The following is a 13,132-nucleotide window of genomic DNA, read 5'->3' as shown; positions in this document are numbered from 1 at the left end:
ATAAGATATACCTCCAAAAGCTGCATATGAGAAGGAGCATTTCTCCAAGTTCTTTCGTATTACTAAAATTCTTGTCTGAGCGCAAGCCTCCTGTTAGTCCTATGCAGAAATTTCAGGTCTTTGTTGAGATTGTTGCTTGTTATTTCTTTGGTCTTTCCTTTCTATGACTCTTGCCTTCTTTCCTTTGAGCCAAAACGTTTTCTAAGCTTCCCCTGTTTGATTATCATAAAACAGTTGCTAAACTATGAGAGAGGCTGTTATTTTATCAGGTATAAGAGAATTTGGTATTTTTAAAGAAATAATCGAATAAACATTCGTAACTAACTCAAATAGGAGTTGGTAATGCAACTCTCATTGAAGTTGGTGGTTTCCGCAACGTGTTGGTAAATTAAAAAAGTTGACGAGAAAGGCCAAAAAAAATGTTGTAACTTAGAAAAGTTGGTCAATTAAGAAAAAATTGAAGATTGGTAATAAGAAAAACAAATGGGATTTGGTAAGTCAAATAGTTGGTAACTTTATTGAAGATAAAGTGATAAGTCACTCGTATGAAGGTTGTAATTTCATATAATAATCAACAAATTTAAGGTATTAGTAAGAAACCTAAATAAAAGTTTGTAAATGAGGTAATTTTGAGAAACAAAATAAATGCCGATAACTAACTCAGTTAGAGTTGGCAATGCATAATTTGTTGGTAACTTAATTAGATAAAAGTTGGTCTTCGCTCTAATTAAGGTTGGTAATTTTTAAAAAAGAGTTGGCAAATTTAATAAGCTGGTAACTCAATAATTAAGTTTGTAAAGTTAAGCAACTCATACGTGACTAGTCGGTAACTTAATGTGAGAAAGGCTGATTGATCAATTCATGATATACAATTGAAGGCATTTATATGAGTGATAAATTAATGTCGGTAAATGTTAAAGGTGATTAATTTCAAAAAATCAAATAAACGTTGGTAAGTCACTCGGCCGAGAGTTGCTAATCCAAGATTAGTTGGTAAATTAATCGCGAAAAATTTAGATATATAAGTCACTTAAATAGAGATTGACAATTTTATCTAAGAGATGGTCTACTTAAGGTATAGTTAGAAAGATAAATTAAAATTAATTTGTAAACTTCCAAAAGAAGTAAGTAATTTTATAAAAGTATTGGTAACTTAACAACAAATTACCGCGAAATCAGATGACCGGTACCTTTCCTTACTTACGAACTCTTTTCGAAATCTATTAGCTCGGAAAGGTAGCTGAAAACTAATGAATCGAAATGCTTAGATTAGAGAACTTCGACGATTTCACAGCCTAATGACAGAAACCATTAGTGGTACAAACAGTGAGGCGCAAGTTCAGTGTTCTTTCTTTCGAAATCTGCATCTTTTACTTCCTTTCGAAATTCCGAGCCGAAACTCTTCGGAGGAGCGCCCCATGTCCATGTCCGTTCACGCATTTCCCGAGTCAACCCAGCGTCCGCTCCTCTTTCCTCCGCCGCTCCTCGAGCCGCCATTTGGCATATATGCCGCTCGTCACGGTTGCGATCACGCCCACGCCGAACCCGACCAGATTAAGAGCTATATGCGGCTTCGAAAGGCCCTTGTGATGATCCGCCGCATCTGCCAATTGGCGAATCAACTTCCCACTGAACAACACGAGTTTCAATCCCGATCAAACAGACGACATGGAGATAAAAAGTTATATTAGGGAATCATAAAACTTTCTGGGGTGCCAATTTAAGCACGTTCACGTGTCAGTATATGCAGCAGCAGGCATTGCCCTACATGGAGTTTTACAGGGAGCCAACGAGAATGATGAGAATGTCTGAGAATAAAAAATGGAGAAGGGCACTGACCCGTAGAGAGTAAGAAGGACTTCAGGCACCATTCCGACCAACGAGCCCAGCAGATACGGACTGTATTTAACATCTGCAGCGACGATAGTGTAATTGAACAGCATATACGGGAATGGAGAAATTCTGATCAACACGACCGCTTGGAACTGATGAAACCAGCTCCCTTCGCCGGCGAGTCTTACCATGGATGCTTGCTTCGGGTATCTCCCCAACCATCTCTGCAAAGACGGGTGACCCGTGAGAAACGGTTATCTTCTCGGAGACCAATTTGAAGAATTCATATGATACATGTACCTGAATCTTATGCCGGAAGGGCAAACCGATGAAATAAGGCAGGGTTACACCGATTGTGACTCCGGCCATTACTAGAGCGAACCCAGTCACGTAACCGAAGGACATCCCGGCGATCCATATGGAAGGCGTAGACGGCACCATCAAGGCAGGGAATAGAGCGGTCGAGGCGAAAATCAGGAATGCCAGAGTCGGAGGGTCGAAGGTTTGTGTCACCCAATCGATAGCTGGGATAACCACCTAGAAAATAGCTGGAATATCAGAGAAATCATGCAGATCAAAGCCGGAAAAAACTCGAGATAATCAAATGAACCAAGTGTTTTGCTCGAGTTTTGAATGATTTATAACTACAAAGGCTGAGAGAACTAGTGATTGAAATCACCAGAAACTGGATATATCATATGCACCATTAATCGAAATCCCAGAACTATCATGACAGTACTTAGGGTTCATGTCCGAGTGATCTTTCTCCATCATTCAATCAGACCGGACAAGATGCGTAATGCTTTTAATATTTTCGATATTCCGAATAGTATCGTCTTTTTCCGTCTCATAGGCTATTTCATTTCGAAATCTGCGCAAGAACGATAAATCTGAATACGAGTTTCATCATCAACCGAGCAACTCCGACGTGTATTTGATCAATTTACGACCAAGACTCGGCATCAAGGTCTATCAACAATGCCAAAAGAATTCACCAAGTACCTCAATCCATAAAAAAAAAAGGGGGCACAGATATTCAACAAATACAAACAATCCATGTTGGTGACTGCATATCTAACATGGTGGTGACAATATGAATCGCACCCTCCGTTTGTCCCAGTAAAAACAACTCATGTTTTAGCTGACAAGATGAATGATATGCTTTTCCAAGAAAATTTTCGAGAAGAGCCGTGCTGGCGCCATGACAGATTCGCGATTCTTTCAATAGTTTCGCTCTTGTTTCAGAAATGCTCATGCCTGCCTGTATATACTCAGCGTTTACATCAATCGAAAAATTTAGACCCGGGTATTAGCGGCTGCATTTTTCGGCTGGAGGAGAGATCAGTTCATGGTCGTGGAATATTGTTATCCGATCAATGCGAGACTACCTTGTTCATGAATGGTGGGCCGAGCCAATTGATGATAATCACCGCCGCGACACCTGCCAAGATGCACAGCCCAATCTCCTTGACCCCCCAACACCGCCATGTTTCGCTGCTTGTAGGGACTTCCGGCAGCGCCACGCTCCTTGCGCTGCTGTCGACATCCTCCCCGTCCTCTAATCTCACGTAGTCTCCGTCTCTGTTGCTCTCCATCACGGTAGTTTACTGTTCCATCCTCTTGGCTAGACAATCGATGTGTTTCAGGATCATACGAGAGGCTCTATAGCATTAGAGGACGGTCGCGACCGGGGCAGAGAGGACGCGCGTGGATTCGTATGAATCCTGGGTTCAATACATGGTCAGCGTTCCCTCTTCAATTCGCGCGACTCGTCGAAAGAGAGAGAGACGAGGAGGCCGAGGCGGAGGAGGAGGAGGATAATGTGGAGGATGCAAATTGAGACAGCGTCGAGGTGGCGATCGATCTGGTTCGTTACAATGTCCGTCGGCTTCGTACCAGAAGAAAAGGGACAACGCTTGTCTGGAATTTACAAGTTCGGAAAAACAATTATTTCTCCCCCCACATTAGGAACTAGATAGCTAATCCCTTTTGCCCTCGCGGAAATAGCTATTCCTTCGTGCTAAGAATAGCTTGAGGACGGTGGCGGGAAGGATTTGGTACGACTGACCTAATATTAAATTGGCAAATAGAGCAGCCTCGACTCAAAATACCCGAAATTTATATCGGCTAGGAGTATAATCGAGTTGACATGGCTCGTTACTCGATCAAGCTCGACGCGACTTAAATATTCAAGAAATTCACTTCGCTCAAGCTTGACTTCGATTAAGTTTTCAATAAGCTCGAGCTTGACTCAACTTGGTCAATCAATAAATTTTGTTCATGGGTACCCAATGAAGTAGATATATGTTATGTTTGGTAGTCAGGATAAAATATAGCATATCTTATGATTGATTCATGTCCGAGACATGATAAAGTCGGATATAAAAAGGATATAACTTGGATAAAAATATCACATGGGAGAAGTGCGATGAATAGGATTTCTTATATATACGGTATAACAACTATTTTTCTCGAATAATAAACTTTTTTATAAGATTAAAATAATAATTAAATATAAATAATATTTGAATTCTAATATAAAAAATAAAACTCAAAATAACAACAATTTTTTCTATTTATTCCTATTTTTATTTATATATGCGAATTTCTTTTTATTTTAATATATATAGAATTTATATTTATTATATATTTTAGGATATTTTAGGTTTTTTTAAATAAAATTTATTAAGAAATGATGGAAGGGAATAAACAAGAAATAGAAAAAGAGAGAGGGAAAATAATAAAAATGAAGTAGGGGAGAGTCGAAGCACTATACTTTTCGAAATCGTGAAGGTGAATGATCATATTTTATTTCTCTTACGAGATTCAGCATTTGCCGACCGATCTATCTAGTCGATGTTGCTGTAGCTCATTTACATTTTTTGCCAGAGTCGAACACGTGGCTTTGAAATGCTACAGTGAACTCATTTTGATGTTTAAGATTGAGACCGTATAATAATTATGGATTTATTGATGGAGGTTATATCTGTTTGTGCATATATAGTTTCTTTAGTAATAAATCATAATATGTTTTTAAATTTGTTGGTGCATTTTCAGATTTATTTACATTTATATACCGTTCATACCGAACACTAAATATGATTGGATATGAAAATATTAGCTTTATTATTGCAAAACACCTAACAATGGATAAGATATAGCAAAATTCATAAATTTCATATCATATCTTATTCAGTCTTGTCTTGACTAGAAATTTAGACGACTAAAGGTAGCCATAGTGCATTATGAATTGAACTTTACTGCACGTTGAGCCTAAATGACTAGCGCTGGAGATATATTTCGAGCAAGTATTTAATGAGTATGCTACTTGTAGTAAACTAAATCGAGATCATTGAACTTGGTGGGTCCCATGTAGGTCTCACATGGAACCCCCTGGATTTAAAAGTCCACATTCAATTTCATTACCCATAGCACGACCGTTTGATAAATTCTGAAATCTGTAAGGATATCCTAGCAATCACGTGAGACTCGTATGAATCATTAGAGTATTTTAGAAAATTTCAAATTCTATTAGTGTGGATATCTTTACACCAGGAGCTATGGAATAGAACTATTGCCTGAGGTGCTCTTCTGGCCTGTTAAAGTTTCTAGTTAAGGTGGAAGTATTTCTTGTGACGATAACACGTAGCTTAATGTAATGAGCTAATCCGTTAGGCTGCGTTTGGTCGTTCGGATTTTTAATCAGGATAGGATTGTATAGGATAGGACATGAAATCCAGGGGATTTGCTATATCCTATCTACTGTTTGGTGAATCGCGGTAATAAAGCCGGATATTTTCACTTATTACCATATCCATTATTCGCTATGAACGTTATATCAGTGTAAATGAACATAAAAATTGCACAACGGGAGATGATAAAAATTTCTCACGACACTCTTACCTATTTTATTTTTTATTTATTTATTTATATTATTTTTCCCTCTCTTTTTAATTATTTTCTTTTTTATTTCTTCCCCTTCCATCATTCTCTAATAAAATTTTATTAAATAGTAAACTATACAAATATGCCTAAAATATGTAATAAATATAAATACTAAATGTGTATATATATATGAAATTTATATCATAAGATAGAAAGAAATTTGAATATATAAATAAAACTAAGAATAAATAAAAACGATTTTATTGTTTTTTTTGTTATTTTGAATTTTTTTATATTAATATTCAAATATTATTTTAATTTTATTAATTTAATAAGTTTGTTATTTAAGAAAAATAAATTTTATATTATGGATATTAAATCCTATCCACTTATCTCACCTCCTCCATGGGATAATTTTATCCCTATATCCTTCCTATATCCGACTTTATCCTATCTTGAGTAAAGACGAACACGGGATAGGATAAATTTATCCTATCCTAAATTATATCTCAACTATCAAACGCAGCTTTAGTGTAATAAACTAATCCGGGAAAAATGTTGTCGGCCACTGGCAAGGGCGGCCTCGCACTAGGCGAGGTCGTGCCTCGCCCAGCCGCCGGCGAGGCTCGCCCTCGCCAGCGATGGCGACCTCGCCATGGCTGGGCGAGGCCCGACCTTACCGGATCTGGCGAGATTGAGCCTCGCCGGCGGCTGGCACGACCTCGTTGGATCTAATGAGGTCGGGCTCGTCCAGTCATGGCGAGGCTCGCCTTCGCCGTCGCTGGCGAGGGCGAGCCTCGCCCAACCGTCGATGAGGCTCGACCTCGCTAGTGGCCGGCAACCGGCTGGAGGACGGAGGGAGAGGAGGGGAAAAAAAATGATAAAAATTCAAAAAAATATTAAAATATTATTAAAGTTGTCAACATCAGCGCCAGTGACCGGCCATCCGGCGTCCACATCAGCAAAATTCAGCCAAAATTGGCTGAACTGAATTGGCACAAAGACAAAAGGTTTAGGACTGAATTGGCACCAATGCAAAAGGTTTAGGACTGAATTGGCACCAATCCAAAAGGATTAGGACTGAATTGACACCAAAAAAAGGTTTAAGATTAAATTGACACCAATACAAAAAGTTTAGAACTAAATTGGCACAAAAAAAAATGTTTATGACTAAATTGGCATCAATGCAAAAAATTTAGGACTTTTTTGGCACTTTTACCGGCTAATCCCAGTTCACATATATATATTCCGGGTTTGAACGAGCTTTTCCCGACTTTGAGTGCTGCTTGCTGATTCTTTTTTGGATTCGGATGTGAGTTCGAGTCTTGAATGAGTTAACATCCTCCCCTCAAGTGATGCTCACCGTGTGTTTGATGAAATGACCATAAGGCGAACCCGTGAAAATAGCGCATGTTCTGTCCAATCCGAGGACGCCCAAACGTGCTTGCATTTCATTGATTGATTTGTTGGTCTTCAGGCATGGTTTTGTGGATTTTCACTGCCGTCATTGCTTTGTATGTCGTATTTCCTTGTTCGTTGTCTCGGTGGCGTTCGTCGGGCAAGTTAATAGTGAGGAAACAACTCACCTCGCTCTCTGGAGTCACAATTCCGCGGGGCAACTCTCTGGGTTTGTCCCTCTAGTTCACGTGCATATGGATTAGGTATAGGTTGTTAAAATTGTATCATGAAAAAATGGGTTAATTTCATCCAAACCCATATTCAACCACCCAAACTCAACTCGAACAACTAGCTTAACACCTCTACTTAAAAGTAATTGCAGAATATATCTGTTCTATTCCTGTTAAGTTGTCCTTGAGTCTTGATATCAGGCTATTCTTGCTATATTTATCAATATTTTGAATTTGCTAATACGGTAACAATCTTTTCGCTACTGGTCTGCATCTTCTTCTTATTATACTTTTCTAAGTTTCATGCGATGTTTGACCTGCTGGACTTTGACTATTTCATATGTATATCGCTGAAAAGGATTGAGATATGGACGAAGCGACGAAACAATTCCAGCAAAATCTAGTTGAGCTTGAAACTGAAGCAGAGAGACTGCTTTTAGCTCGAAATCAGGTTGTTAAACTAATTAGCTCCTTGATGTTTTGAGGTTGTTGTGAAATTTTACTATTATTGCTTTGTCCATGTTCCCAAAAACATAAGGATGTGGCAATAAAATTGGACCAGCTTGTATCATTCTACATCTGTAGCTTATCCTAAAATGCAAAAGAAAGAAAGAAAAACAGTATCATTTTAGTGTTTATTATCATGTCCAATTGTCAAAGCTACGGATGGGATATTATGCGCTTTTATTGATGAAAATGCAGCTTGTGGAAGATGCTAAGCTGCGGAATGGAAATAGCACTCATGGCATTAAGAAGAAGGCTCGCACAACAAAAAGCAGGTGCTCCATCTCCTTTCGAGTTGCTTATGAAGGATATTGGTGGTTCAAGATCATGGTCCTTGGTGCATGGGATTATTAAGAGTCCACTTGGAACAAGATCTGTCTATCATTAAAGATCACTTATTCAAATCTCACCAAGTGTGCAAACTGTTTTGAGTCAGAGAAACTTACAAAAATCAGAGGCCGGACTTAATTTGTTCATAGGGCTTGTGAGATGTTCTACCATGCTTGAGATAGCGGAGTCCCCCTATTTGTGCCATTAGGTTATGGAAAATAAAGTGGACGTGGAAAAAATTACTCATGCACTAAGGATATTTCTTGCATGAACTAGAATACATACATACAACGTTCCCATACATTCAATCTAGTAACGAATTTACAGATGCTATAATCATTTTTAGGAAAAATTATCTAAGAAGTCATAACTTATTGTACAACGATTAATTTAATCTTAAATCTTTCAATTATGCCTATTTAATCATAATCCTTTTCATTAGATAAATTTTTTTTGCGAGTGGGAGGGCAGAACCAACTGTACTGCCAATTATCATACCAATTTAGTTTTAAACATTTTGATGATTTGTCACTTTAATCATAAACCCTTTTAATGATTTACCGATTTTGATTGAAAATAGTTGGTATAACGATTTAGTTAAGGCCTACCGTCCTAATCGTTCTAGAAAGAGATATTGACAAGTAAGTTATTGAATGACTTTGAAGTAAACAACCAGGTTTTGAAAGCATCTAGGCAACGGTATGGAGATGAAAACCCAATAAATGCAACTTTCCATAAAATACTTTCTTCTAAAGAACACCCAAAAAAAGAAAATAAAAGAGAGAAGAGACAATTAAAAAGAGGTGAAGTCAACGTGTAAGCCAGGCCCAAAAAAACAAGTTACATGGGCCAGCCCGCTTTTAGCTTCATGTAGAATTTTGCATGAAGCAGAGCTTACTATCATAGTAACATGTACTTGAACACTTACTAGTGCCTCTAGAATCACTCATATATTTTTAGACATTGATAGGTGTCCATAATGTAAAAATGAATAATTTAATTCTAATGTTGAGAAGATATGACTAAAGGAAATATGGTGGACTCAGAGATATTGAGGTTGTATTTAGTTTAGCTTTCCCATGGGGATTTAGGTTTTGAGAAAAAATTGAGGTGTTTGGTGAATTTTTGAAACCAGCCGTCGTAATTTTTTTTGAAAATATTTTTCCAATTTTTCGGAAAATATTTTTCGGCGCGCGCGCGGCGGCGCGACACGCCAAGCCGGGCCGCGGCGCGCGCCGCGCGCCGCGGGCGGCGGGGCACGCGCGCGGCACGCGGCGCGGCGACCTTAGTGAAGAAGAAGAAGATAAAATTTCACTTTTGAAGAAGCATTTTCCCACGCGTTTCCCGAATACGAAACCGAAAATATTTTCGCAAACGAAAATTAGCTTAGCTTTAGCATTTTTGGAAGGTAAGTTATAGGGCTTGATGAATTTTTTTCTTCCCATCTTGCCCTCATTACTTTTCTCATATTACATTTTTACCCTTGAAGGCCAGACATAAGGACAAAGCCGCCGGCCAAGAAGGAGGTCTAAGAAGCTAGCTGAGGGTCGAGCAACGCTAGCCGAGACCTCGAATGACCAGATATGAGAAAACTTTGAATTCGTTTGCTAGGAATTTGTGGAGGAGGTCAGGGATGCCAGCCAAGGGTTAGACGACGCCGGTCGAGGGTCGACGATGCTGGCTGAGGGTCGGGCAACGCCAGTCTAGGTCTTACACAACCCTGAGTTCGAGATAGAAAGATCTCGAGATGTAGAGCTAAAGGGAGAGCGGGTGTCAGTGTGCTTGGCGGATGGAGGGCAGCGGGGCTGTCCTCGCCGGGATTGCTAGAGTTGCTTGGGCTGCCTGAGGTCGCGTAACCTTGAACACCTCACCTAGGCTCGCGGTAAATAAAGGGCCTTCCATGTAGAAAAGATGGAGATGAAGAACGGAGAAGACGATGGAGACACAGATCCCCAACCTAGGCTCACAGCTTTCCCCAATTGACCAGGGAGACAATGGAGACGATGAATCTATCACGGAGACAACGTAGTTGAAGAGATGGTCGATACAAAGAGAGAAAATATCTGTTTTTTTTTTTTCAATTTCAAAGCTACTTTACAAAAATATGGATATGTACATTAGAAATCTTAAATCTTGTCACAAAAGTGCAATTGAGTCCTAAAACTTGCAAAAAGTACAATCAAGTCATAAAACTTGTCAAATTGATTCAATCGAGTCCTAAAGTTAACACAGTCTAATTTACTAACGGAAAATGTTGACGTGGTGCTGACGTGTCTTATTTTATTAATTTTCTCGAGACACGTGGCGTCCAATAAGCGCTACGTCAGAAAAAGTTAAAAAAATTATAAATTAAATTAAAAAAAGCTAAAACTTAAAAAGAAAAAAATAAAAGGAAAAAAAATGCCTCCCTCGGATCGAGGGTTGTAAACCCTTGCTGGGGCCTCGCTCGAGGCCGGCGGAGGTTGCTTGCCCTTCGAAGCCCGGTGACCCTCACCGGCCCTTCCTAGCGGCCATTGGCAAGGGCTTGGCCACCGCCATAGCCGATAGTTGTGGGACTTTTTATCCTTTTATATTTTATTTTTTAACTTTCAGCTTTTTCTAATTTAATTTATATTTTATTAACTTTTTCTGACGTGTCTCATGAAAAGTAATAAAATGAGACACGTCGGTACCATGTCAGCATTTTCTGTTAGTAAACTAAACGGTGTTAACTTTAGGATTCAATTGAATTAATTTGACAAGTTTTAGGACTCCATTAAGTTTTAGGACTAAATTGCACTTTTATGATAAGTTTTAGGACTTTTAATGTACATATCCCACAAAAATACATCTTAACCAAACCATATTTGCTTTGAGTAAATACACTTTGACTGAAAGATCCTTGGAGAAATGTTTTTACATGCCCAAAATTGAACTAAACGCAACTTGAATCCTCTTGCTCACAATTTATATAAGTATTCCATATCGACGTGGCAATAGGATGGATTGAGTCGACTCGATTTGAATTGGGCGAAGTTTAATCAATTCGTACCGACTCTACTCGGATGGAGTTAATGCTTTTTGACCCGTGCTTTTGTCCACAAGCCTTATCTTCATATGCAATTCCCACTAGCCCATCTTTCCCATGTATGTGCATTCTTGCATGTTGCCGTTGCTTACACTTCTCAAATTCCTTTATGAGTTTGACCCAAAAAAAATTTTCTTTTATGAAACATCGTCACATTTTGCCACGGGAATGCTGCATGACTTCCGTGCCAGTATTATAGATATGGCTAGATCGCTGTCAACTTATTATAAAATATAAATTATTAAGAAGAATTGTACTTTAGGGAACTATCAACATTGCGCTATGAGACCTCTTTTATTAATCAGTTTTCACACTTTATTCTTGGACCTAATTTATTTTAATCATTGATCTCGATATACACGACATGAACAATATTAAAGGTAATCAAACTACTAAATCGCGCCTTTTTTTAAGGTCTTAAACTCGTAAATAAATTGGCAGTGACCCCTCATGAACCGCACCTTCATTTTGCATTAATTACGCCATCTGGGCCGTCACCATCCATGTTTTTACCATCTGATTAATGTACATAGATAGTAAGATAAGGCATCAGAAATTATTATTATTATTACTAATATTATTAAACTGGCTTAGTATCAATTAAAACAAGAAAAATTGTGGATCCCCACTCACCTGCTCTTGCTGAAAATAGGGTTTGTTCCTTCATCTCCTCTAATACCTCGATTATGGTTTTCCAAAAAATAATCTCCTGAGCGTAATTAAAGTAAAAAAGGAGTTCTAGGGTTTGGCCTCTTTCATCAACCCGTCGCATTCGAAATTGCACCATATTGTATATAATTTCTCATGTGCCATTATTGTACATGTAAAGTGTCAGGATGGCAGTAGTTAGATGGTGAAGATGATGATGAGAGGCCCTCCACAAATCCGAAGGGCAATCGATTGCACTGCATACTCGACTCACACTTAGAACATGGAGATTTCCATATTGAATTTAAAGGACCATGTTGAAGTGGTGGTCTACATGGACCACATGAATGCCAGAGAAGTTCATGCAAAGTCTTTATCATGTTTGCTTATCTGCAATATTAAACATTTAGAGATCACGTTAAACAAATTAAAAGTTCAAAAACGACGTTGCACATTGGACTAACGTTCAGGGACTGTGTTGAACGAATTAAAAGTTTAAGGACGATACTGGACAGTGGACCAAAGTGCAGGGACCATTTGTGTAATTGTCCCTTTCAACTATGATCTCTAAGTTTCCAATATGGTGAATATAACAACAATTAAACATATTTCATTTAAAACGCGTTTCTTGTTATCGTTTTGTAATTCAGGGGTGTGGATGTGGAGACTCGGCTAATTGAAGGCCCATGAAATAATCTGCAAGCCCCACGAACCAAATGCCAGGTCTGCAGGCGGCATTGACCTAGAGCCATTTGCACTCACAAATTTGTGGGATTCGAGATTTTTAGCTCTTGAGTTGATAACCCTCCGACGTTGCGTCAAAACTACACCAATTCTAGAGGGTTAACTTCTGGATAAAATATCTGATGTACTATCAAAGGAAAACTCTTTTGAAAGGTCTTTGTGCCTCATCAATATAGAAGGTGGTGTATAAACATCCACATATAGGACAATTGAGACAGTTTTTGAAAATAGAGGAGATGAGCTTCATTTCCTGATTGACTGCATAAACACCAAACTCCATAGCAGGTTATGTACTATGGTTGATTTTTATACATAATGGAATGAGTAGACATAGCTCATGCTCCTAGTCCTCAATAACATAAATGGCTCAACAAATGAGTTTCATTCAAAGGGACCATCATTAAATGGTGTAGTGTCCCACCTTTTTCGATTTTCTTATATGTGGACCTTCCAATTTATGTATGGACATAGCCTAATGTATTTGGGATATTCA

At 38.5% G+C, this 13,132-nt stretch overlaps 1 protein-coding gene across 2 annotated transcripts; it reads right to left on the bottom strand.

Moving 5' to 3' along the window:
* Nucleotides 1-1,237: 1,237 nt before the first annotated feature.
* On the bottom strand, nucleotides 1,238-3,709 carry LOC115678211 (uncharacterized). 2 transcript variants are annotated; one of them, XM_056318518.1, is made up of 5 exons: nucleotides 3,222-3,709; nucleotides 2,134-2,370; nucleotides 2,022-2,057; nucleotides 1,840-1,912; nucleotides 1,568-1,629 (listed from the first exon to the last, which is right to left on the bottom strand). In XM_056318518.1, exons 1-5 carry the CDS (start codon nucleotides 3,426-3,428, stop codon nucleotides 1,619-1,621), a joined length of 564 nt encoding a protein of 187 aa, XP_056174493.1. In that variant the 5' UTR covers nucleotides 3,429-3,709; the 3' UTR covers nucleotides 1,568-1,618. The 2 variants fall into 2 exon arrangements, with proteins under 2 accessions (XP_030457414.2, XP_056174493.1); XM_030601554.2 differs by having other exon boundaries at nucleotides 1,238-1,629; nucleotides 1,840-2,057.
* Nucleotides 3,710-13,132: the final 9,423 nt, after the last annotated feature.

The sequence above is a fragment of the Syzygium oleosum genome, unplaced genomic scaffold, assembly GCF_021117445.2.
Source record: "Syzygium oleosum isolate NSW1041296 unplaced genomic scaffold, Sole_v2.1 Sole_v2.15, whole genome shotgun sequence".
Taxonomy (NCBI): Eukaryota; Viridiplantae; Streptophyta; class Magnoliopsida; order Myrtales; family Myrtaceae; genus Syzygium; species Syzygium oleosum.
Note: the sequence above shows the minus strand (reverse complement) of the source record. Positions and strands in the feature narration are given on the sequence as shown.

Bases quoted from the DNA above. Each gene is read 5' to 3' on its own strand.
- LOC115678211 (XM_030601554.2), bottom strand. From the start codon at position 3,428: ATGGAGAGCAACAGAGACGGAGACTACGTGAGATTAGAGGACGGGGAG. The intron at 2,371-3,221 runs GTAGTCTCGCAT...GCTATTTTCTAG, and splicing joins GCCCACCATTCATGAACAAG to GTGGTTATCCCAGCTATCGA. The intron at 2,058-2,133 runs GTACATGTATCA...CCGTCTTTGCAG, and splicing joins CCTTCCGGCATAAGATTCAG to AGATGGTTGGGGAGATACCC.